This window comes from Tachypleus tridentatus, chromosome 8 (assembly GCF_004210375.1).
Source record: "Tachypleus tridentatus isolate NWPU-2018 chromosome 8, ASM421037v1, whole genome shotgun sequence".
Taxonomy (NCBI): domain Eukaryota; kingdom Metazoa; phylum Arthropoda; class Merostomata; order Xiphosura; family Limulidae; genus Tachypleus; species Tachypleus tridentatus.
The window spans coordinates 84,336,498-84,363,956 of record NC_134832.1 but is presented as its reverse complement, the minus strand read 5'-3'; the positions used below and the strand labels follow the sequence as shown (position 1 = coordinate 84,363,956).

At 32.0% G+C, this 27,459-nt stretch overlaps 1 protein-coding gene across 2 annotated transcripts in view; it reads right to left on the bottom strand.

The window, feature by feature from the left end:
- The window catches only part of LOC143222817 (uncharacterized), a 41,535-nt gene extending 14,968 nt beyond the window's left edge, over positions 1-26,567 (bottom strand). For both annotated transcript variants that reach the window (XM_076449884.1, XM_076449883.1), the window contains exons 1-6: positions 26,305-26,567; positions 23,950-24,057; positions 18,584-18,686; positions 14,396-14,486; positions 11,567-11,740; positions 7,798-7,899 (exon numbers count right to left, since the gene is read on the bottom strand). In XM_076449884.1, coding sequence (XP_076305999.1) covers positions 7,798-7,899; positions 11,567-11,740; positions 14,396-14,486; positions 18,584-18,686; positions 23,950-24,057; positions 26,305-26,326 — 600 coding nt within the window. In that variant the 5' untranslated portion in view covers positions 26,327-26,567. The remainder of the gene's footprint in view (positions 1-7,797; positions 7,900-11,566; positions 11,741-14,395; positions 14,487-18,583; positions 18,687-23,949; positions 24,058-26,304) is intronic.
- Positions 26,568-27,459: the final 892 nt, after the last annotated feature.

Here is a 27,459-nt window from a genome sequence, read left to right as displayed (position 1 = left end):
TTGAAAAGTAAAACATAGCATGCATGTATAAATGTATTGTGTATAGGTCAAAACTATGAAGCATTTAGCCAGTGTTGTGTCCTCTGTGAGATCATTTTGCATTGTGTATCAGCCATCCAAAATTGAACTGATGATTGTGGCACATACTTAAAATTGTGACTTACAATCCAATTAATGTTATACTTATGATCAGATAATAACCTTACATGTTAACTGACCAAATAATATTTCTAACCAATTCTAGAATGAATTTTAGAATTGTCACTGGGCTATTTAGAAGTGCCTAATTTAATGTTATGTAGTAGTTACATTATTGTAACAGGTGCTTGCCACACTTATGATAATAAGAACAACATCACAATCACAGTTTGGCCTGTATGAATAATGTGAACTTATGAAGAAACCAGAATTTCTGTGAAGGTCAACTGCAATTTAGACATTTTGTTTTGGTGTCACTATGACCATTCAATATCCAGGCCGCAGGTTTGCTTTGTTCAGTCGCACCATTCCCGCCTCAAACGCCTTAAGAGTATGATCCCCGAGCTGCTGACCATGGTGTACGCTCTGCATATGGCTAACGATTGGCTCAGCCCAAACAAGATCCAGATGCCAGCCACATGCAACCCCCCCCCGCTCACTCCCATTAGCTGCCCAGAGTTTTACACCATGCCCGATTAAAGCTCTGTTTGTGTTCCCTAATTAGCCCTGTAATTTTACATTACCACTACCCTCTAATTAAGTACTTTTGCTATATGGTTAAAGATAAACACTTTCTCTAACAATATTTCACGGATATGTTCTGGATCCCAGGAGACACCTTCTATGCCATTATAGACAGGATGCACAATGAGCTGAATAGAAGATTCTCTTCTGATACCTGCAGTGTTCTGATGGATGCAACTGCACTGAACCACAAACACTCCACATTTCTGGACAAGCAAGTGCTCTTAGGAATGGCAGCAAACTATGGTGTGGCAGAGGATGACCTTGCAGTGGAGGTCCACCAGTTGAACTGGCTAATTGCCAGGAAGAAAGACAAGGAGCAGGAAGTATCCACACTATTGGAGCTTGCAACCTTGCTGGAGCCATACAAGGATGCCTTCATGGATCTCCACAAACTTGTATGGATCATTGTAACTCTGCCTGTCACTTCAGCTGCCTGTGAGAGGTTTCTCATGTCTGAAGCTTCTCAAGAAATACTTGCACAACAGCAGTGGTAACAACCGCACCAGCAACCTCGCTGTCATATCAGTAAACTCCAGGAGGGCAAAACAACTCTATATTGATACTGTTATAGACACATTTGTTGCCAATCACCAGAACAGGCACATTATTTTGAAGTAATATTGACTATAAACACAAAATGATGAAAGACAGTTAGCCTGATAGTAACCTTACTTTTCCTCAGAGTGTATTAACTTCACATGGAATAATTCGTTTCTGCTATGTAAACTATGTCTTTATGTTATATTTATTTTGATTTGTAGCTTTACTCTTAATGGTATAATAAATGTTCAATCTAAGTTAATCTTGATTTTCTTTATTATTATGTATTACCTTGGGTGGAATTTAGGTGAGCTTCCTCTTTTACATATACACATATTTTCATAAATAGATTATTTATAATTTGTAATAATGAATTATTAATAAGAGTATGAGTTTCCAATGAAAACTGCATTTTCAATGCAGTTCAAAATAGCACACCTTTCTGAAATGTACCTTGGTATTTACATTATTATAATTTACCATCTAAACTCCATATTAATGGCATTTTTGGAAGCCAACTCCACAGTTTACCTCAGTCTCCCTAACGAAAATATCCTGGCACTGCCACTGCTTAAACTTCATCATACCAGTCAATCCACAGAGATTTTTCAGTTTGTGAAATCCTCAGATACCAGTTTCATACACTACAGTGAGTTATAAAAACTTCACTACATATAGGATGAAACATATGAAGTCCACAAACGTTTGTACTTTTGTTAACAAATGCATAGAGCATCTCAAAAAAATTGTTACTTAGTTCATAAACTTTTGCAGCCACAATGATGAGCTGAAAGATCTTAATGTGAACTTCGTTTTCTTGTATTCCTATACTTGTATTTTTTTCTCTGCGTTTGTCTCACTAATATCTAAAATGTTTCTAACTACCAGATATTCATTACTGGTAAGTTGCTATACCCACTAGCTCCTGTAACTCCTAGTTTCCTTAATATCTAAGTATGAGTGTCATGAAAAACTGTGATGCTTGAAATGTTTATCTAACAATATGGAAACAAAATTTTAAAATGCTACATTACTTCATATAAACTATGATTAAACATTCTTTTATTGTATAGTACTTGTAATTAAAAAATAAAATTCTTGTCTTATAATAATGATAATAAAGTTTTTAATTTTGATCCTCAAACCAACTCTGCAAAGATTCTTCAGTTAATAAGTTTTTATTCTATAAACTTTGCATTACCAATAAGCATTTACAATACAGAGGTGGAGTACATTAACTCTTTTGCCACAGGGTCAGTTGTTTTGGCCAAATTTAGAACTCAAAAATTGACCTTCAGTGTTTCTTTACTATAACTTTTAACATGATTTGTGCATCTTAACAAAATTTTGCAGACTTTCAGTGAATATTACACAGTCTTTTGTACACAAAAAAACTAAGAATTTTAAAAAAATTTGACCAATATTTTAACCACCATAATAAAATGAAATAAATATATATTATCCTTTTTTTTTCTCTAGAAGGACTGCAAAAGAAAAACTACAGCTTTTATACTGCATAGCTTAAAGCTTATAACAGTATACATCTATCAACAATTAAACTTTGTTTTACTGCCTTCTGAACTATGTCAGTTTAATAATACTACCACACAAGTTTGAAATCATTCAGCAAATATGTAGCTCCTATTAACCTACTGAATTAAGTACTGCATGAATTGCTTGTTGGATATTTAATTTAACAAGTTTCTAATTTTTATACTTTAATTACATTTTACAATAACAAATACAGAATACTTTTGAAAAAGTTCTTGCTTGGATTTTTTTTTTTTTTGCTGTTGACTGTCAATAAAACTCAACCCTACATTTTATACTAATGATACTACTACACTACACTAAATTAATTTCTATTTAATTAAATAATGCATCTAAGATCACAGAATAACTAAATGTTGAAAGTAGACAATTTCCTATAACTATTATAACAGTTGAGCTCATCCTTGTGCTTTCTACATGAATAAAGTTCCAACTTGTGAAACAGACAATTATCTTTATAGACAACAGTGTATCAGACCATCTCATGAGATTTGTCTGAAAATTTAATAGAGAAAGTGCATCATCATTTCTGTCTTTGTAGAAGGCTTTAATGGCAAAAGTATATAGTAGGAGGTGTATAAAAATGTTCACGCAAATAAAAAAAACTGACCCAACTAGACTTTTTCAGATAATTAATCAAATAAACCCTTATGAAGATGGATGTGTCTGAGGAGCACATTAGTCATATAATGCTTTACGAGTTTAAAAAAGGCAACAGTGCAGTAGAAATTACATGAAACATTCAAGGTGTTTATGTTGCAGAGTCTCTCAATGAAAGAAAATGTCGAAAGTTATTTCAGTAGTTCAGATCAGGTGACTAAAGCTTAAGTGATGTGCCATGTTCAGGTCATCCTGTTCAGTTTAATGATGACATGCTGCTGGCTGCACTTGATGAAGATTGTGCTGTAACAGTTGAAGAACTAGCACAGAAGCTTAATTCAACCCATTCAACAGTTCACCATCATCTGCAACAGCTTGGAAAGGTGTAAAAGGTGTCCCCATGATTTGACAGAAGCCAACATTACAGCAAGAGTGAACATTTGCACTACTATATGCTCTTGTGTATGTAACTTACCTTTTTTGGACAGGTTAGTGACTGAAGATGAAAATTGGATATATTATAAAAGTGTTAAGTGCCACAGACAATGGCTCAGTGCAAGTAAACTGACTAAAGCACAGCCCAAAATGGACCACCACTCTACAAAAGTTTTGTTAAATATTTGGTGGGATATTGTTGGTGTGATCCACTTTGAGTTGCAGCTACTCAATGTAACGATTACATTAGACTTCTATTGTCAACAGTTAGAGTGCTTGAATGTTGCACTAAAAGAAAAGAGGCCTGCTTTGATCAATCATAAAGGTGTTGTGTTACACCAGGATAATGCACGGCCCATACAGGAAGGATTACATCTGCAAAGACTGAAGAGCTAGATTGGAAAAAAACCTCCACATCCTACTTATTCTTCAGACCTTGCCCCCATCTGATTATCATTTGCTCCAAAGTTTGCAGAACTATCTTGAAGGAAAAGAGCTTGAAACACATGAAGATGTCAAAACTACCCTCTGTACATTCTTTTCCTCCAAACCCCAATAATTTTACAGAAGTGGCATTTAGAAGCTTGTGAATAGTTGGAAGGAAGTTGGTTGGTAGATTTAGTGTTTTATGGTACAAAGCAGCTAGGCTATCTGCACTAAACAACCGGTAAAAAGGTAAAAGTAAAGTAAATGTAGTAAAATTCATAAAAGGAAAGGAAGGTAAAACAAAACAGAGTTTAAAAACATAAATAGCATAAGACCAATGTTGACATCTAGTCTATGACTTTAAGAGAGAAATTACAGTAAGAGAAGTTGTAAAGGACTTTCTGTAGTATAATGGTAATTACCATAACCTGCCAGGAAGACTGACAGGTAAGTACAAGAACCACCGTCAGTCATCTGAAGTTGGCCTTTCCAGCCCTAGTTCCGAGTTATGTCATTATGGCCATTTTCAAAAAGTAAAGTTATAAAAGGTTTAAAAGACATGTAGCAAAATTTTAATAATAACTCACCAGGATAATAAATGGGTAGTTCAAACAGTAGCATTAGTCACCTGAAGTTGGCCTTTCCAGTCCTGGTGTCGAGTTATTTAATGTTACGGCCATTTTCTAACTTCAAATCAAACTAGAGAGACTGTGATTCTTAAAAGGGAACCACATTAAAAAGGTTTCATGTATAAATTAAAAAACTTAAATGACATTAAAAAGATTAATGGCCTTTAAAAGAGTAAAAGCGTTACCAAGGTGGACAGTGTCACCATCACCAATACCACTGTCTAACATTATGGACAAACCTTGGGACAGAACATGTTTAAAATGGTGCCATCGTTGAGAGTCGTAATGATGGCAAGAAAGTAAAATGTGGCTTATTGTGATCCCAGGGTTACACAGACTACACACTGGTGCATCAGTTCCACATTGGAAGTAATTAATAATAATGGAACATACATTATTGTTTAAATAACATTAAAAGTATTTGAAATCATTTCTTTTTCTGAATCTAAAATTGGACATTACTTAAGGGATAACCTGATAATAGAATACATTTTGATAGATTAAAACTGTAACTTTCTATTGGTTATAAATAGGACAAAACAATTTTGAAGTCTTAATGTGTTGTAATAATTATTTTTTTATGTTTGGTCATGTTTTATTGATGATGGGATTTGACAACAAATCTGCAGAATAGTTTCATTGCAAAAACCTTCTTTGAAGACATCATGTCCAGACCACATCATTCCTTTTTGATTTGCTCCCATAATCCATTCAGCATGCAAGGGCAATGGTTTTTCTAGTGGCCATATCAAAAGTATCATTACATAAAAACCCATAAGCATTGTATTCAGCGACTTGACTGGCATGCTTCCGTATGGAATAGCATGTACCCATTTCATTCTCCAACTACTTAAGGTATGTGACATGTTGAATGAGAGGCATGATTTTAAGACTTATTATAGCAAACTCATGACACTGTTTTCAAACAGAGACCTTTCTTGATTATGTGAACAGCTTTTGTCACTGATTTTTTTTGTAACTGTGCATCCTCACTTATTACAAGATACTGCATCTTGAATAACACAGATAGGGTCTTTCTCTCTCTCTTTTTTTTCTTGTATGGTCCTGATACCAAGTTGATCCATATTCCTTTGTTTTCTAATGGCATTAAATACCAGATACATCTGTGTCATGGAAGTTCTAAATCTCATCCTGAGCACATCTTTGTGGTCTGGGTGTATGTTATCTTATGTTGGAAAATTTTATAACCTTCCAAATAGTGATCAATTTTGGGTAATACCACACTACCTACGGACTGCCAAACAATGTCAGTGGAGTTCTGACATGTCATTCCACTGCAGCTTTAAATCAGCTGTGAGTGTCAACGAACTTTATCATTTAGAAATTCAAAATCATTTTAACATAAAATACTTAATTCTGCACATGGGTAATCCCAATCTCACATGTGAATATCTCTTTGAAAAAAAGAAAAGAAAAAGCAAACTGAAAAATATATGCACTCCATTTATAATCTATGTCTGGGAAGCTCAGATAATACTATAGTTATTACGTAAGGAACTTGTTGGGTGAAAGCAGCATGGAAACACAAAAGATGTAATGTATGAAAACTAGACAAGAGAAAGAAATAAAAAAAAGAATGAAGTATTGCTATTATAACTACACCATGACATATACAAATAATATGACCAGTCTTTGGATCACAACTTCAGACAAGTATGACTGTCTATTTCACTAATCATGACCAAGATTAAAATGGGAGTCGATGTTGCATTTCACATCAAATACAAATAATCTCCTTTGCTTGTTCAGTGGCAATTTTATGGCAACAAGGTTGGTGGACACTAGCTCCTACAATCATTATATTTTGAGATACTATAAAGCATATAGCTTTTTATACTTAAAGAATGTGTAAGACATCATATGGAAAAAAAAGTATCAAAAATGATCATGTCAATGCATATAAAATAATTCTGAAAAATATAGTCAGTTTTATAAATAACACTATGTAACAAAATATTTACTTTTTCTTTTTCCTGCACAGAAAGTGTGATTTCTCAATTGTTTATGCCTAAAGTAAATGGAAAAAGACCTATTTTTCTCTTCAAACTTTGCTTTTGTGAGCTGGGAGGGCATAACAAAAACACGATGGGAGAGTATATTTGGAGGCTGATATGTGAAAGTAATTTCCATTACAGCTGCAAATCTCAAAAAACAACTCACTTCTAAATATCTTTGTTCATTTTTGTATAACTTTAGTATAAATACATGTAAATCTTTATTCATATGTTGTTTTATTCAGACCCCATGTAAATGAAAATGTGCAAATTTGCCCATTTTTATATAGAAAATAGGTTAATTTCTAAATTTTGTTATCTAGATCACAAAAGCAAAGTTTGAAGGGAATAATAAAGGCAACATATATTAGCCACAACATTATCTCTTAGAAGCTCACTTGCCAAAAGCCATATAACAAATCACTGGCAGTAAACCCATAAGTTAGTATTTTGTTAAGCCAGTGAATAACATTTTTGTTTTCACTTTCACTTTTCTTGTCAATGCCTGGTAGCAATATATAGAAATACTCTAGAAAAAACAAAAACATATCTTCTAAGTGTAATTTTTGTCAGAATTGTTCTTAATTTATGGGACTGCTGTACACATTATTCACAAGAACAACTCAGGAAGAAACACTGATCTAACTAGTACTCTGAAAGTGTTAACAGAACAAAAGTACTAAGAACTACTTAAAATGACATCACACAATCACTAAAATACAGAAATACACATTTCTTTAATTCTTTAATTGTAACTCTGAATACAAAATGCCATAACAATGTAACTGTTGTTTCATCTATGTAAAAATAATAAAAGCAATCATAGAAAACAAACATACAAACATCTTAAATACTACACTGACTGTTGGTCTTACTTGAGAAAACATACTGAGGGATGTTTTACAACAGGTACTTGCTTGATCTTCCTTCTCTTGGTAATAATATTCTATAATACTCTTTACAGGTTTCCATGGTAACTAAAAGATAAAACAATAAAAAAAAATCAGATTTAATGTTATCAGTGTATACATTAATATGCAAGCCATTTCCTGCTTTGGATAACTTCAATTCAGCTATACACACATGCCACTCACATGGCTTAATATAGTAACATTAATTACAAGGTTATAATCAAGTGCTTTTATATTTTTTTTATAGAGCTTTTATGTTCTTTTATGACAAAAATGAACTAATACCTCAGAGAAAACTTTACCCCAATTTTACTACTATAAGTTTATTTACCAGATGCAGCCCCAATAATTTATCAGTATCAGATGTTGTCTCACTAGACAAAAAAAGTCATGTTTGAATTTATGTAGTTTTGATGTTAATATTGCTTCCTTCTTAAAACAACCTTCCTAAATATGGGACCATATATAGAAAATGATCTTGTACCAACAAAACAGATTTAAATATAATGTTTAGTCTTTTCTAAATACTTCTCTAGCTTAATAATAATCTGAATTTTGAAGCCAATAAATATAAAAGTTGAAATAACTTGAACTAATTGACAAAAACACTAACTGATAACTACTAGTATTCTGTATACATGCAACAATGTTTTACAATGTATACTTTACATGGTGAATCTCACCTTCAGTCACAATTACAGGAAATCTCAATACAAATTGAAAAGAAGAAAATATATGAACTTTGTACACCACATAAAACTAGTCAGACATATGTGTTTAACTTCATATTAGTGTTATCAAATAATGGCTTTCTCAAACATTCCAGTGGAAATACACAAGTATATTACTTCAGTTTCTAAGCTAGCATAAAAATGAATTGCATAATAAGCTAAATTTCACTGTATATCAGGAGGGTGGTGAGAAAATTCAGCTGATGTGCTAGAAAACTTCAGTGACTTACCACACATCTTGATTTTCCTGATGAAGTTAGTAATGTAAAAGAACAAATTTATACCCAATTACATTTATATTAAAAATAATTTAACTTTAATCATTTTAAAAGGTTTTAATTTACTACCAAAGCAAACAAAAACATTCTTGAATTACTGAAAATTTCCTAATTTACATGACTAATTAAAATGCCTATGGAAAACACTACAAGTATGCTTGAATTGTGTTTACTGAGATGTTTTGATACTAATAAAGACTTAATAAGGCAGTGCATAAACTAACAGTTAAGATTCTGCAGTAGTTAACTAGTTAATATTTGGATACCTTGAAACAACTATACAAAATACTTTGATGATCTGGTTTGAAGCTTTTTTTTTTAGGTCAAGAGTTACTTTACACAAATTCCTAGTCTTTCTCTAATACCTATTACACAACAAAAAACATGAAAAAAAGTAACTTTCTTTAACAACGAGCTTTAATCTAGACAATTACTGAGAACTATTTTATGCAACACTACAAGTTACAGGAGTTAAAGTAAAAGGCACTTGTATTCCCATAAATGTGCTTTATTTGTACACTTGGGTCCTGTTATAATGCAAATGACAGGAGCCAAGATCTGCAACTTCCTTATAGATTGGCCACTGTAAAAAGAAACCAACATCAGCCTATGAAGCCCACCCGCTTTGACAACTGTTGTGCAAATACTGATTATGAAATATCATGCATGTCCAGCATAATAAGGCAACACAAATAATTTCTTAAAAAAAGTCACTCAGTTTAGTCTGTTTCAATGTCTTTGCAAACCACAGAATATTCCTCAGGTAGATGATGTTTTAGTGGTATTATTTTTCTGCCTTTCCATTCACTTAAGAATTACTTCCAAGCCCTGAACAATGTCTGATATTGTTGGTGGTGGCTGATAATCTGAATTGTCATAATCTTGACTATTTTCTTGTGTGATACTTCTGATGATGTCATCATGTGTCACTGGCTGTGATCTACTGTAAGCCAAGTTGAAACAGTTATATCCTCAAGTGTATCTCCTGTTATTTTCATCACTTTTGCTGAATCATTATCTTTATAACATTTGTTGTTGGTTACTCACATTTCAGCTCAGTGAATCTCATCCTGGGTAAACTGACAAGTCATTTTACCAACCATTGCTGCTATCATTGTCAAACACATTTCCTAGTCCATCTCTTTCTCCAGTTATCAAGAATACATTTTGAGATGCTCTCCTATGCTTTCCCACTAATATAAGTTGCCTTCTTGAAATTCATTTCCTTTAAAAAGGAAAATACACCACTGTTACACTATCATCATCCTGATGAGATCACTGCAATAATTCCTTTTGAATGTTAAGATGCTTAAAGTGATGTAAACAGTGAGGTTTTGTGTGCTTCCCAATGGTCAGTAGCATAAGTATATGTCCATTCTTGATGCAACATAACAAGGGGATTCTTGTTCTGTTTGAATCATGCAAATTTTGTTGCCAGCATTATTTCTGGTGGCATCTTTGTATATAGGGTTGTTTCACTGCAGTTGTACACTTGTTCTGAAGAGCAGTTTCCATCTTCCAAGATTTTCTGAAGAGTATAACTATTTTCCTGCAGTTTTGTTGTCTGCTGATTATTTGCTGCCCTCAAACAGACTTGAGTGATGGTATGGCATGCTTTAAAATGGTTTAACCAGCCCTTGTTCACTTGAACTTTGTTGCCTCTTTAGCTAAAGAGCAAATTTCTTTGCTTGGGTCAAGATAATTAGTCTGGTTATTGGCATTCTCTCTATTCTTAAGTTGCATAAACCACATAAAAAATACTTTTATCAAGATCTGTATTTTTACTTTCTACAAGTAAAAAAAAACAGTCTGTAGAAGTGCTTCATCTTGGATCATGCCTTTAATGATTAATTCAGCAATGTCTTGTTATTTTGTTATCAGGCATTGTTGACAGCAGACATTTTGGTGATGAAGAAGATGTACAGTAGGTTTGTATGTGACAAATTTTCTAGTGATATGAGTGACTTCAAATAACCGTTTCTAATATTAATAAGGCAAAAATGAGTTTTTTCTTTTGTTATTTGATTGGTTAAAATAATTATCAACTGTAAATAAAGTAATATGACTGGATTGTCAAAAAAGTGCCAAAACTGACAACTTATATTAATATCCTGTTTAAATGCAATTAATAATTTTTTAAATAAACACTACAGTAAACAAGCACTTGTGCATCTGAAAGTACTCGACTATTATTATCTCACTTTGCTAATTCTTTTTGCTTATATTCTTGGGCTTTCTGTTGGATTTTGGACTGAACAAAACCAGGTTATCACTAGCCCACTGGAATTTTGTCCATTGTCCAAATCTGCCCCTGGTGAGGAGCTCTCAAGCATGCCTTTTTCATTTAGTTCCATGACTATACATAAAGCCTAAAGGGCCAATACTGCTATTAGGCCTACTAAAATTTTTGGGAGCTATCTGGATATCTGGACCAGCACTATAGCAGACTGCCATATAATGGGACCCAAGTGTAATCTACATCTTACTGTACAGCATGTAATAGAATTGAGAACATTGTACTTTAGTAAAATTATACTAATCCAGTCAGTTGCAATAGTGGTTTTTAATATTTTCAACACCAGCATGCATCTATGAAACTATTGTGAATAATAGAACAGTCTAAGGGTACTAAAGCAGTAATCTCTTGTAGAGCTTAAATGGTATAAAATTTAGTTTTCCTAAAATTACTTACAATTAACATAACACACACAAACATCAACTTACAAAATCTTTTTTAATAGCACTAAAATTCTTTCCACAAGCTTCTAAAGCTCTAGCAAACAGCTGTGTTTCATCATAAGTCCAGTTGGAGCTAGAAGGCTGGGGATCAGAAGATGACCAAGAAATTTGACAGTTTGCATCATGATGACAAGGATGATGAGAAATCACACATTCTGTCTAAGAGTTATAAATAAAAATATAAAAATTATCATCACAAATGAATAAAAATTTACATTTTATGTACATGTGTATAAAAAGGCATTCATTCTATAATTTCATTAATCACAGGAATGTATTGCAATTTTTTGTCCACAAGAACTGCATCACCGAAAAACGAAATAATAAGCTGTTATTATATAATTCAATCACATTTATGCACGAGGCCTCTATTTCTGTATATATTTGTAAAATTACCACTTCCACTCCTGAACTGATACAAATTGGCAAGCACATTTAATTTTTTTTTACAACCCATGTCTTGACAATTCAGTTTGATGTATTTGAAGTCTTGTAATGATGCAATGATCAAAATTATCTTGTGGGTCTTAAGTGTTTAAGAAACAATGTTTAGTGTGACTGCTAACTAAAACTGGGTACAACCATATTAATATCAGGCTAACAATATTGGAATGAAACTCACAAACTTTAGAAACTTAATAAAGACTCTCAAGTGCAGATAATTCTACTACTTGCATCTTATATCCTGGATACATTTGAAAAGACAAAAGCCAGAAAACCATGCTTTCTCTCTACAAACTCCGTAAAAATTGGTCATCATCAACAATATTTTTGTGTGCCATATGTTGACTCTAATATCAGATTTGGAGTAAAAATAAAGTAGTTTAAACTTTACAGTAAAATGTATTGTATAAACAAGATTTTTATTTGACCATGTAATAAAATAAATGCAACCAAAATAACCTATATTAATGATTTCTAACCAGAAAAGGCAGCAAAGCACTGTCTGAATACTGAAAGAAAGCTTGTTTCCTGTGATTTGATTAGGTATAATAAGTGGCTGGATTGGTCAATACCCAATACTCTACAAGAAATTGCTATGATGTGACCAATGATCTTCAGTTCTGACTCTCATCTTTTCAAGCTACTTTGTAAAATGGTCAAGAAAACATCTTTCCAAGAATAAATATTCCTAGAAAACATGACCATCTGGTAGTTTGTAAAACCTATTAGTTCAATTTTTAAATTCCAACTGCTGTGACTCACTGAACAAGTTATTTGAAGTTTTCATGAAAGATTAAGAAACCCACAGAAAAAAAAGCAGCAACTCTATCACATGTTATGTTTTATCCTTTGTGAATAAGAATACTCAACATTCATTTGCAGATGCTTTTCAGGTCATTATGATTTTAGCACCACATAAACAAGTGAATGTAATCTGGATTAGTTCATAAAAATTAAACCATCCCATTTTCCACAAACACTTAAGAGAGACACAAGACCATTACTGGTTAACAAACATTAAACATATTATTGTGTCAGATATCACCAACAGAAAATTATAATATGAATATTACTGAAATAAAGCCAATACAGAAAATGTTGTGGAAGTGATTTAACTGATATGTTTTTTCAGTTTTATTTCAGCAGCTTTACAATAATCATGCACTTTGTAGTTTTTAATAACTGTTGTTAAATCAGTACATCTAATTTTTTCCTCAAATGTGCATATATATGTATGATGGATAAGAACCTGAGGAAATAAAAGCTAATAATTGGTAAACCAGGTCCTTATAAGACTCACTGACCAACCAGTACTGACATGTGTTTTCAGATGAAATATGCTAGTGCTTCAAATGACAAATTTTGTGTTGGGCTGATGAATATGTAAGTGCTGGCATATAAAACTGTGGCTTTCCTGCAGCCACCAACACATTAGTGCTGAAAGCAGCAACACACAGTAAATGTATATCACATGTAACCTGGAGCAATAAAAAAAAAATAAATACTGAAAAATATATTAAAGTATAACAGATTATGTAATATCTTCCATTATGTATATTTATCATATATGCTCTTGAATTTATAAAAAGGAAAGGTTTTCAATTATTTATGCCATGATGTTGCAGGAAAATAGCTGACCTGTCAAAAATTATGTTATTCAAAATGTGAACTAATGTTCCTTAACAGTATGATATTTTTATCCAAATATACTGTACACTGTTAATTTCTTTCAATCATGTATGTCAGTAGCTATTTAGTAAAGTAGGCATTCAATTCTGTGGTATCATAAAACTCAAAATGGTAGTGTATGTACTGTATATAGTGGGATTCAGTATAATAGTACCAGTACTCAAGTGCAATGTTACTGATACGTCACCTATTGAATAAAAACATTACTACAATTTCCAATTACCTACTTAATCATGCTATACTCTTTGAGTAACTTACGAAAAAATATTCCTACATCAATATTTGAATTTTTGAGAAATTTCAATATTTTTTTTATTATTTAATGTCCATAAAATGAGAAAAAAGCATACATGAAACTTGCATTAGTCACAAGGGTATCTCAATATTCAACTCTATCATATTTTTGAGACAAAAAGTAAAGATGTTACATAAAAATCAGCTTTTTAGTTATTCTTAATGAGCACTGTTATAAAATATATTTTGGCTTTATCATATAGTAGATAATCACATCAGATATCATAACACCAAATTCTGGTTTTAAATGAACTAGCAGGTTTTCTTTTACGTATTAACTACATTTTCTAAAATACTCTAGTGATTGATAATTACAAATTTCAAAGTTTTATACATTTTTCAGTATATAATTGTTTTCTAAGATTCTCAAATAAAAAAAAAACTTACCAAACCTTGTAATACTGTCTGTATGCACTTGTCTGGCTTCTTATCTGAATTGTGGCACTTGTCAACAGCTCTAGCAAAGAAACCCACAGCTCTAAAAGAAACCATGTTTTACTAACACATGAACTGAATAAAAAACACAAAATAGTTTTCTAAGGTAAATATCATAACCCATAAAGCAAAGAAACATTCATTTAATCATTCACAACAATAATTAAAAACATTATTAATGTGACACTATTATTGTACATAAATGTTGCATTGTTTTTTTCTCCCCACTTACTGGTGCTTTTGAGGTTGCTACTTCAAGTTCAAAGGTGATGGGTTAAATGTAGCCAGTTTATTTACACATCTTAAGAAATGCTTTCAATTTTTTTTCACATGTATATACCATACTGACCTGATTATAGGGCTAAAATGTAAAAAGTATACACCTACTAGGTCAAATAAAAAAAAAGATGAAAAACAAAAATTATTGTGGTCTCTCTTTAAGCAATGCAAGCAGACTGCTATCATGTGGTGTAGCTTGATAATTTGTTTACCCTGAGCTCTTACGAGATGATTTATTCCTTTGTTATGCTATTAGGCATAGTTCAAAGAACTATAAAACAATAAAATTAAAGCAGTTGTGAAAAGGTTAGAGACTTGAAGCTGTTATGATAAATAATTATAAGTGTGTGTTGTTCATTCTATAAAAGAACAGGTACTTTCTATTTTATTTAATTTTTCAACTTTTCATTAGATTGATGATTTTACTTGTTAGTGTTAGGGTAGAGAAGGTAAAGTTTAAAAAACCAACAACTTAATATTCATTTAGGAGGTTCTAAAAGTTCTGAAAATGAAATATGAAAAAAATTATTTTTATTCTTAACATTAACATCTTCTTTCACTAAGATTGACTCATTTCAGGCTTTACAAATTCATAGACAAAATTTTAGTTTAATACTAAGACCTGTTTTTGAGCACAATATACTCAATATTTAATAAGAGCTTGCCAAATGTCATCAAAGATAACCTTCATATACTCAGAAAACTAGTATGTATAGTTTCATGGTTATATGGTTGTTACTTGGTTGGTCAAATTGGTATAGGGTTAAGAAATACATATCGACATTAGCCATTAACTAATAAAATTTGAAAAAAAAAATTAAATTATTTTTTGTATACACATGACTGTCACCAGACAAGAAAATACAAATTTTTTAGTCATAAGACATGGATCTGTTCACTTCTGCTAATCAACATATTATCCAATTTAACCTCAAACACAATAAGAATAATTACTAATTTGTAAAGCATAATTTCCTGATATCTCTGGTACTTTTTAAATCCAACAATAAAACTTCATTGCAGGCTCTTTGTTTTTTTGTCCCTTTGTTTTTTACTTATGATTTCAAGCTTTGTATTAACATCTTCACAATTTGAACTTCCTACTGGATTGTACATTACACAGCACTAAAGGAAACCAAGTTATATGATTATACTGCATCTTTGTTACAAGTTTACTCTTCTGATAACATATGTATACAATTTTCACAATTTTTGAATGAACTGTTCATAAAGAAAGCATTATTTTCCAAACTCAGAAGAAAATACAAAATTGTGCACTAACTAATATGTGTTTAACCATTTCCCTAAATCACTAACTGGAAAAAAGAGCATTAAGATTTGCTGAACCTTGTACAAAAAACAAATTAACTGCAGGTCATGAACTATAAGTTTCACTACAATACAAGATTATATGGAAATAATGCTCCCTTTCAGTGCTCCAGCTGAATTTACCTTTGATTTCTATATTTTCAATGGTCATTTTTGTATCTGGTACCAAGAGGTGTAAAAGTCCACCAGCTGATACTACCATTTCTATTCACCCAACTCGTGATTTCATTTAAAATCCAATTACATATTTAATGATTAGAATTCACAAAAATGCTACATGTTGTAACATTCTTTTTAAGTTATTAAGTAGTCTGTGCAATTTATATTTTGTAAGACTGGTATTCATGCCTATTAGCAATGGTGCTAGTACAACTTTTTTTTTCTTTTTCTTACAACTAAGCTGATACCATTTGCTACAGAAGCTGTTAGGCAGCATTCTGTCACTAACAGTGAGGGATCAGAATATGTTACTATGATAAGCCTCTTCAGGGAAATAATGTGGTACATTATCTTTCCAACTCATCTTTCTAAAAAATATTCAGGATATTGTACTAGATAGGTATCTTACTCTTAAGGAAAACAGGAATCCCTCACTGTTGTTTAATTACTTAAAATCAAATACTCAAGAACAAAATCAGGAATATTTGGTTATATTCACAGCCTTATGAAGCACTAAAAATAAGATACTAGACAATGTCAAATTTGATAAGTCCATTGATGTATGTTCACAAGTGTAAACAAATTCATAAGAATATATACCATCTACTTTTATTGATAAGTTTTAATTATTTTAAGGTTTATTAATTTACTGTGATTATTCTACAAAGCACTAATTTTCACTTTTATCTTTTATTATAAAGATTATTTTCCATTGTTAACTTAGTTTAGTGATTTAAGTGCATCTTTAACTAGTGAAACTTGAGAGTTTAAACAGTATTGGTTAGAATATCTACTATACCTGCTTTTAACTTTTATTATTTCTAATTTAATATTTATTGTTTTATTACAATGATTATTATGCATTCTTAGTGTGATGTATGGGTTATGACAAGACTAAACCTCCTAGGATAGCTAAATCTTTTGAAATATTATTGGTATTATGGCCAAAATTACCATTAACAAGGAAACCCAACTGAGAAAACAGTGCATTACAATTATTAAAAAGAAAGTAGTGTAAACATGCATATAATTAGTTATGCTCATTATTAAGTATATATCTTAATTTTTGATCAGTGAAGATACCTTTCTTAGATCAGAAGTATTAATCTTCCATTAAAGATACCTCACTTACATGTAGAGTTGCATGGGATCAAAATCCCAGTTTTTAATTATTCAATTATCTTTTTTTATATATGATCACTGAAATTTCAATTCCTATGATACAAAATTTATATTAGTCTAAACTATTTTTATTCTAGAAATGGCACTAAAATGTAATTATTCTTATTTAAATACAAAGCATCTTTATTTATATATTTATATACACTGTCCTAAAGTGTTTTAAATAAGGCTCAACTGGATAGAAATGATTTATTATAAATTACAATTAAGAAATAAAACTCAATTGGATAAGTACATACTTTATATATTTGCTTAGAAACTTAGGAATCTATTGTTCAATATTTCCAGCTGTGCAAGCAAATAATGGATGCCAAAATTGATTAAATAGTAGCTACCTTTATTATAATTACTGTTTTTAACCAGAGTTAATACATTTCTTCAGCCACAGCTACTAATTTCCAATTCTATTTAACTCTTTTAACCACTCTAGTTTACTTTTTATCATGGATTCTTGCTTGATTTTTCAAAGATGACTGATGTTGATACCCTAGAGATCCTTTCTTCTGATTGGATAGTAATACAAACTTCAAAATTGCAAATTAAATCATGTTTAAACCTTGTACCAATTAATATCTCATGAGATTTTAAGTTAAACTGTATGCTTTAGTTGGTAATGTACAAATGAAGTAATACCACAATGCCCTTAGTCATAGTAACTGATAATTGTGGCAATCCCCCTCATTTGGAATTTACCAGTTAGACCAACAGTCACTGATAATAGCCAAAAATGTTTATAATATGTTTCTGCTGGTGCTTTTAGTTTCTGTAGCTAAAAATATTCTATAATTGAATTTTAACCATAAAGATTACTGTAATTAAACTGACATCAGCTCTTACAATACAACTGTCCAAGCACCAAAGTTGAAGCATTTGAAATTAAACAAAAAGAAGATACGTTTTCTAGATACACATATCTGAAATCAGTGTGAATACTCTGTATTTAGCCTAAACAGCATTGTTAAAGTTCTTTAGAATTTGTAAAGGGGAAGTGTGTTTTTTTGTTGTTTTTTTACAAATATTAAGACCTGGCCAATTAAAATAATCTAGCATAATTGAAAATAACTTTTTTTTTTAAATGGATAAGTAGAATATGAAGATACAGTTTTAGTATTTATGGACAGAAACCATGTAAAGATATACTCATTAATGTAATAAATAAAAGAAATAAAGTAAAAATTAAAAAATGCTAACCTTGCGACAGAAAAATACTGGTCCAACTGTTGATCAGTTAAATCACTATTAGGTTTCCACTTCAGAGTCTCCAAGTTTTCTAAGTGTCTACCATCAGACTCTCCTTGATAATTACAAAATCATATAAGCATATACAAGTTTCTCTGGTAATTTAACAATGTTCAATAAAAGCTGTCATGTACTTCATTCAGGATATTTCAAATTAATCATACACTTAGGTATAAACACTGAAAAACAAACAAACCTCAGTCATGAAGTTTCTAAAGACTAATAGAACTATTAACTTTTTTTAATTTACATAAACAGAGATGCCAACTATTTCATATGACTGAGCATAATGATTGTAGACAGAGCCCTTTATCATTTGCAGCTACTAGACCTGACCAATGTCTCTAAGCTGTTTATTATTATTATTATTATTATTATAACTATTATTATTTATTACTGCTAGAGATTGCTCATTTATGACTGTGTTTTGCATATTTAATAAATAAATTAAAAATTATTCTTTTGAAATTATGTCTTTATTTAGTTTAGAGTAACAAACATACTGGTAAAACAACATTGAACATGCATGTCGTTATCTGCATCGTTTTTGTCTTCGCTTCAGCCTTTTGTTGGTGAAATGCTGATTTTGTATGTCTGGAACAATTGTTTATCCCACCATGTGCCACAGAAAAATCAATGTGACAAACTGTACAAAACAGATGACTGTCACTGACTTTTGGTGCAATGACCAGATATGTTGCACTGTACTCTTTCCTAAATTTTTGATTCATAGTTTTAGTCCTTTTAGATTTGCCAGAAACAAGACAATTTGGTGAATGAGGCCTCTTTTTTTCTCCATCTTGTGAATGATCGCATTGGTGTTTCTATGCCACTTAGAAAACGAGAAATAGCCATCTACATGAGCGCTGATTGGCTGATAAGCACTGATGACCTGAATATGGATCCCCCATATACCCAGTATGAAGAAGCACCGCAGTCAAACTATTGGTACACATCGGAGATACAAATATTTTTTATTATTTCAAGCACAAACATGATTATCACAAGTAGCCATCTGGACTGTGATTATGTATTATCAAAATTTATTTGTATCTCACAAGAAATTTTCTTTTCACCCCTTTCAAGCTCTAGGAGAACAATTTATCACTTTATTGTATAGGCCTTCATAATATATAATAATTTGGGAGTTGCAACAAGTTGTAATATTTGTCTGTATGAGTGTATGGTCCTAATGTATACACCAAAATCGTAATGATTAGCATCTCTGTCATCTCATAAGTGACAATGATTTGAGAATGTTTGGTCAACAAGTAAAACAAGTAAGTTTGGTAAAACAGAACAAAGTTTGATTTTTGAATTAAAAACATAAACAGCAAAAAATCCAATTTTTACATCTAATATGTGGCAGTAAGAGAAAAACTAAGTAATACAAGTTATAAAGGACTTTCTGAAGCATAATTGCAATTATCATAACTCATAAGGAAGATTAACATGTGAATTCAAAAACCACTATTAATCACCTGAAGTTAGTCTTTCCAGTCCTGGCTTCAAGTTATTTGATGTCATGGCCATTTTCAGAAAGTAAAGTAATAAAGTTCAACCTGTTCAGTGCCGTAGACGAGATAACTCGTCCAAGCCGATCGGTAACACAGTGCCACAGACGAGTTATTGTTTCATGTTTTGTACATATTTCTTCATTTTGTGTACTACTAGGAGTTTGGCTTTTTGGAAAAAACAGTATTTGTTGCTTATTTCCTTTGTTTTAAAAATTACTCAATTTTGCTGAAAAAAACCCAGCATAGAAGCTGCCTTAGCAGCTGAAATACTTGGTAGTCAACAGGTTAAAAAGACTTGTAGCAAAATTGTAATTATTATAACTCACAAGGATAACTAACAGATAGTTCAAACAGCAGTGTTAGTCACCTGAAGTTGGCCTTTCCAGTCCTGGTTTCTAGTTATTTGATGTTATGGCCATTTTCTAATATCAATTTGAACTAGAGGTACTTTGATTTTCAAAAGGGAATCAAATTAAAAAAGGTCTGATGTATAAATTAAAAAATTTAAACAACATAAAAAAGATTAATGGCCTTTAAAAAACTAGAAACATTTCTAAGGACAGTGTCACCATCACCTATAACATTATCTTACATTACACATAAACCTTGGGAGAGAACATGTTTAAAATGGTGTTGTTATTGAGAGCCGTAACAACAGCAAGACAGTAAAATGTGGCTTATCGCAACCTGAGTGTAACACAGACAATACACTGGTGCATCAGTCCCAGATAACAATCAGTTAAAAACTGTCACTACTGAGTAGTCTAGGGAGAACAACTCCCTCTTTCAGATCCTAAGAGAAGCAAGATGGCCAAATTCCAATAGAGTGTTTTATATGGAAAAGCTTGATTTCACATTGCTCACTTCAAGTTGACTGCCAACTGGCAAGGAGGTGAGCCTTGAATACAGGACTATAGTCCAAGTATGGAACAGGCACAGCAATGATAGTGCCAGAGCAGACAGACTTAGCTAGGGTGTAGGCAAGCTCATTCCCAGAAATGCCAATGTGGCCTGGTATCCAGAAGAACTGGATAGAAACAGAAAATTAAAGAGAAACAGGCCAGTCAATTTTGAATATCAGCGAGAACTGGGTGAGGACTAACAAGTGATTCCACTGTCAGTAGAGAACTAATAGATTTATTATAAATAGTGCAATTCAAGTACAAATTAGCTTCTATGTGATACAAGGCAAGAGAAATGGCACATAATTCAGCAGTGAACACAGAAACTGTAAATGGGATTCTGTGCTTAACCACTGAACCACAATATACCATGGCAGAGCCCACAGAGTCACCTAATTTTGAACCATCCATATATATAGGAATGGAAGGATGGTTCAAAAGATGTTCTGCAAATAACAGATGGTACTTCCAATCTAATTTTTCAGATGACTTAAAGAATGGTCACATTTGGGGATTGTAATAAGCCATGGTGGGATGGGCTGACCAGTGGATACAGCAAAGTCATGCAAGGTCAGACCCAATTCATCCAACTGAAAGAAAAACATCCCCAGGTAGGATGCTGTGGTAAGGAAAGTTTTGAAGCATACAGTAAAGACAATTACAAACAGCAGAAGTGTAGAGGAGGTTCATGAGACTCTGTGTACAAGCTCTGGACTGGGGAAGTGTGGAAAGCCCTGGTCCAGAGCCAAAGTCCCTGATGATGAATGGAGTCCAGCATCTTCGAGGCCAAGGTCCTGGCAGAGCCACAGACCAGAGACTCGTTGTCTAGTTCCAATTGAATAAGAACATGATATATCTTTAGCATAGTGGTGGAAGAGAGAACATCCAATGCTAGTACTTGGTTGACCTTAGCCCAAGTGGACTACCGACTGATCCAAGAGGAGCCATCCCAAGGTTGCCCGCCTACAGGAATTCAAGGCCAAAGTGGTGCATTAGGGTTGGACCCCTCAACCACCAGGATACTCTCCTCCTCTTCACATATGGAAAACACATGGGTGGATGTTTAGATTCCAGAGGTGGTAACTTGAAAGAACAAAACCTTCTCTGAGAGGTCCTCTCACTACATACAGGAATCCACACCGAGGGGGAAGAAAATTGGAAAAGAGGTGTGTGAAAGTTATCTCAGTAAAGCTGACAGGGTAATGATGTAAAGCCTCTAAAAGAAAGTAATCAGGAACAAATGAAGTAAAGAAACTGAGAAATAAAGACAAAATTACAGAAAGTGAGAGAGAAAAAGAAAGAAAAAAGGGAGATTCTGAAACTAAAAGAAAATGAAGTGTTGAAGGGTCAAGCAACAAAGAAGCATAAGATTCAGCAAAAATCTGGAGAAAGAGAAAAGACAAATATTTGCCTATATAATTCATGTAGTAAAGGATGAAGATGGAATTATCTATCTTTGTAAGGAAGAGGTAACTTGAGGTAAAAGCAGACATGGATACAACAGTGGTGAAACTTATTGAAAGATGATGCACAGTTAATTGCAGAAGCAAAAGGCCTGGAGTTTCAGATTCAAAATTAATATAGAACCAATTACCTAGTAGTTCACAAGTAGTAATATCACCGATTGTCAGAATGCCTCCACTCACTGTTATTAATATTAGCTGATGTTGAGAAGTGTCAGAACCTTGAGAGATGTCAAAAGTTATGATTGATCCAAAACATTAGTTTGGTATATGTTGATATTGCATAGGCCTTCGTGATTGGCCTGATGATGATGAACATAATGAAACCATATGCCGGTTTAAAACAACTGAAAATGTTACTGTAGAAGAAACCTTATCACAGACACTGAAACAGTTGCCTCAAAATTACACGTAAAACTAATAAAAAGGATGGTAATTAAAATCAAAGTTCTAACTGAAATATTTAAAATTTGGAACACTCCTTTCTCACAATCAAAACTAAAGAAAGACAAATTACAATAAAAATGTTAATGAAATCTAAAATAAGTTCAAGAATGCCTTTAATTTCTATTAAAAACATATCTGAACAAAGTTGTGGCAAGAAAAGAACAAGCTTCTGTCCAAATGATAGTACTGGTGAGGGTTATTGTACATAGAGTATGTGTCTAATGATGATTACATCACAGGCTGTAACAGCAGACTTTAATATACATGGGGGTGGATGCTTCATTCTAGGTTTGTGGCGTGTGCAAATATCTGAAAGCAGTGAGAAAAGGTAACAGTGCTTTGTTTTGCAGAGATGTGAATAAACATTTCTGACTTTTGTTCTAAAATAGCTGAACTGGTAAAAAAATATCAAAATTATTTTTTGTTGTAAATAATTATCACCAATTTCCATATTACAATACAAGAGATTGTTACACCCTATTCATAGCTTTTTTTTTTAAGTATGCAAAACCTCAGTACATGATGTGAATGTTTTAAAAATGTTTAATATATTTACAACCTACAATATTATGCTTTATTTAATTTCATGGATAGTACTGTAAATGTCAAATCTTTTATTTCAGTGAATATGCTTGAACATGTTTGAAATGTGATACTATAATAAATAAAACACTAAATTTTCTGCAGGAACATGCAGACAACTAGCAAGTTAGAAATACATTGGTATGTACAAGAAAATTACCATTAACTAATTATCACACACACAAAAATATACACATGTATATAAACGGTTCATTTTTATCCTTACTCTTAAACCACAGGTTTTGGATTAGTTTTAAAATTATTTTAGTGTATTGTTTAAAAAAAAAATTAGAGCTTCATAAGTTAATTCCTTCAGCCAGGTCTGGTTTACCAACCTATCCACTGAGGCAGTAGTTTGTTTGTACAAATAATAAGATTTTTATTGTTAAAATTCAATTACAGTTTACCTGGTTTTAAAAGTGGAGGAACTATAGCTTGATATTTGTGCCCTACACGAATTCTATTTCTGTTTTTGCTTTTGGATTCATCTTCCCAGTAAGAATCAAAATCAGCATCTGTAAAACAAGACACAGTATCCAGGTGTACGTGTGTTTTCTCAGGAAAATTAAGAAATCTGTATAAAGAAATAAGACATTAGGGATTATTTTTTTTGTTTTGTTTTATTCCAACTAATTTAACTTTGAATCCTATGTTCATTATTATAATCATACTGATTTTTTATTTAAAATTGAAAAAAAGCATTAAAAACACGAGCAATTATTTTACATTTTATGCAAAGTTATATAATATCACTTAAGCATCAAAAGAATAAGTGAAGAAACTGTTAGGTATGAATTTACACAAACTACTATTTTTTCCTTAATACTATAATCCAACTATTTCAGCCAGTAATTTGCTAATTAATATGAGGTTATAAAGCTTTATGAAATAATATATGAAGAAGTTGACAGACGGCCATTTACTTTTACACGTAGCTTTTTACAATCATATAGAGTGAACCTAATCAACAAAGTGCTACCAAAGTTAAAGTTAACAAACTAAGCCCCAGTTAAATAAATAATTCCAGAAGTATATGAATGGAAAGAACATGTAAAAAACAAGTCTTATCTGAGCTTCCAAACTTTTTCTTTTTTTTGCTTGTTGCCTATCCAACATATAAAACAATTTTGATTTTAAGATGAAAAATACTTTTATGCATTCAGAAAATTTTCAAATTTCACATGCAAAATATTTTTAAATGTCCAGATATTTTTCAAAATTTTAAAGAAAAATAATATTATACATTTACATATATTTCATCTGTTATTCTTCCTAATGAATGAATCTCTGTACTAGATTGGCAGATTTGACTTATCTTGTAACCACCACAAGAGATTAAGAAGTAAATATAAAAAATTGTATTGTAAAGCAATTAAAAAAACTGTAAATTCATATACATATGCCAAATGAAAAAAAGAAAGAATTATGTTCTCATTTTCTGGAGAGAGGGAGCAAGTGATCAACATATTGGTTAAATTTCTGCTATAAGGTTTTATATATAGTTTGGCTAGCTTTCACTAGGATTCTCTTGTATTACAAAGGTATTTTGATCAATTGATGAACTGGGTAAATAAACAGCACAGCTTTAATTATGTTAAGTGTAAAGTAATGTATGTGGGCTACACCTGTTTAAGCTATAATAACAACCTTGACAGAATTCAATTCAACAGCATTATGCATAAAAATGATCTTGATTTTTTGACCAGGTAGCATGTTTGTTGCCAATGGGATAGCAAATAAGATGTTGTGTTGAACCTACAACAATACTCCATATAATTTAAAGCTTACAGTGTACTGGGTTCACTCTTGAGCTCAATACTTTAAGAAGAAACATCATGTTGTTGAAAAGAGTTCAAAGGACAGCTACAAGGATGATTCCTGAAATGGAGGAGTCATCAGTTGAGGGCAGGTTAAGGTCCTTAAAATGGTTTTCTCTTCAAGAAAAGAATGGTTAGAGACAATCTCATTAAAGTATTACAAATTATGGAGTGTAGACAGGACTGATGCATCATCTACCATGCTTAATGGTAAAAGTGGTATGGTTAAGAAACATAGATTTAAGATTTAGCATGATCACCTACAAATCAGACAATTTAGATTTTGAACAGTTGTCTGTCATAGAATAGGCTGCTTCTGACATGGTAACACCAGAATATTGGTAGAGTTCAACAGAAAGCTTAATAAGTATTTGGAGAGTCATAACTGTATTTACAGCTATGTTTACATGAAGATAACAACAGCCTTTCATCAAGGCCTTTGACTACCTCAAAACAGTATACTTGAATAACACAAGTGATGTATGTTCAGACAATGGTGAATGAGCATACTGAGTATTTCTACAAATACCACTCACACAATATTATCTATCCTCAAATTATAAATAATTTGATAAAAAATAACAGTCTCAAAATTTTTATATTAAAAATTGAAGTTGAAGAATTTCACCCATTACTTGTACTAGGTTAACAAGTATAATATGTTTGGGTTAACCATCAATAATTGTACAACTACAAAAGATTCAGGGAGGTTTGTTTCCGTAGTTTTTTGTTATTTTTCATACAAATATTAATTTATTAATTCAACTTAAATAACTTGTAACAATAACATGTAAAGTAAGTTCTTCTAATTATACAGTGTGGAGAAAAAAGTTAACTTTGAATCTCTCTTTACACCTTACATATTCTAAGGCCTCTCGTAGTACAGTTTTAGTTTCAATGCTTTTGTAAAGTCTTTTTACTTTTAGGACGATAAGCGTAGCTTACCAGTAACGTTAAATTCTTCCATCAAAATTTAAATATTGGAGCAGTGGATGTTGTGTCGGAGGGAACCTCGTTTGCTGTAAATGTAATTATCCACTTTGAAACATGCCATATAAACTGTTCTTTGGTTTTTATAAAATACAGTAACTCTATAAAAACGAAAAGGTCTTACAAACGATTATTGTAACTTTTTACAATCATAACACAAATAAAATAATTAATTCATCTAACATCACAACAACATGCACGAGTTAAATCTCACGTAGACGGGGTGAGGCTTTAAATGTTTCACATTTTACGTGCATGGTGGCGTTTCGTTCTGATGCTGTTTCATTGACCTCATGCCGTCTTAGATAATATCAATTATGCTAAAATTCAGATATTCAAATACTTATTCAGTTACAGTAAAACAGGGTAGCTGAAATACTTTTGTTAACTAATCTCCTTTATTAAAGAAAAATATAACTTTTATAATATAATTGAACATAACCGTATATTGACATTTTCACGGAGAATGTAATGAAACCAGCAGTATCGCTTTCGTCTTCTTGTTTATATCTTTCATGCTGCAAGTAAACCGTATTTTCAATGTTGTAGTTTAGACGTTGGCTAAACAGCACGATGTTAAGTTCTAGTAAATTCATCTAAAATCTGTATGAGTACATAATTGTAAGCAAGCATTAAAAGTCAAAAAGTGTCAGTCAGACAAGTATTCATTGAAAAGTTCTTAGTACTGATATAGAACTTAATGCGTGATATTGAGTTGTTGTTGATCGAGAAAAGTTTGTTATCAGTGGAATAAATTTCCGTTGAAACTGGGGACGTCATTTGTAAACATAGACTTACAAATAACAGTAGTGTGCCACAAACGTTAACGAAGAAAATGACCTAATTCATTAATGTTACTTGATTTGGTTTAGTTTGTTTTGAATTTCGAGCAAAGCTACACGAGGGCTTTCTCCGCTGGCCGTCCATAATTTAGCAGTTTAAGACTAAAGGGAAGGCAGCTAGTCATCACCACCCACCGCCAACTGTTGGGCTACTCTTTTACCAACGAAGAGTGGGATTGACTGTTACATAATGACGCTACCACGGCTGAAAGGACGAGCATGTTTGAATTGAACTTCGCAATTATTTTCACCAAATTATTTAAAAGAA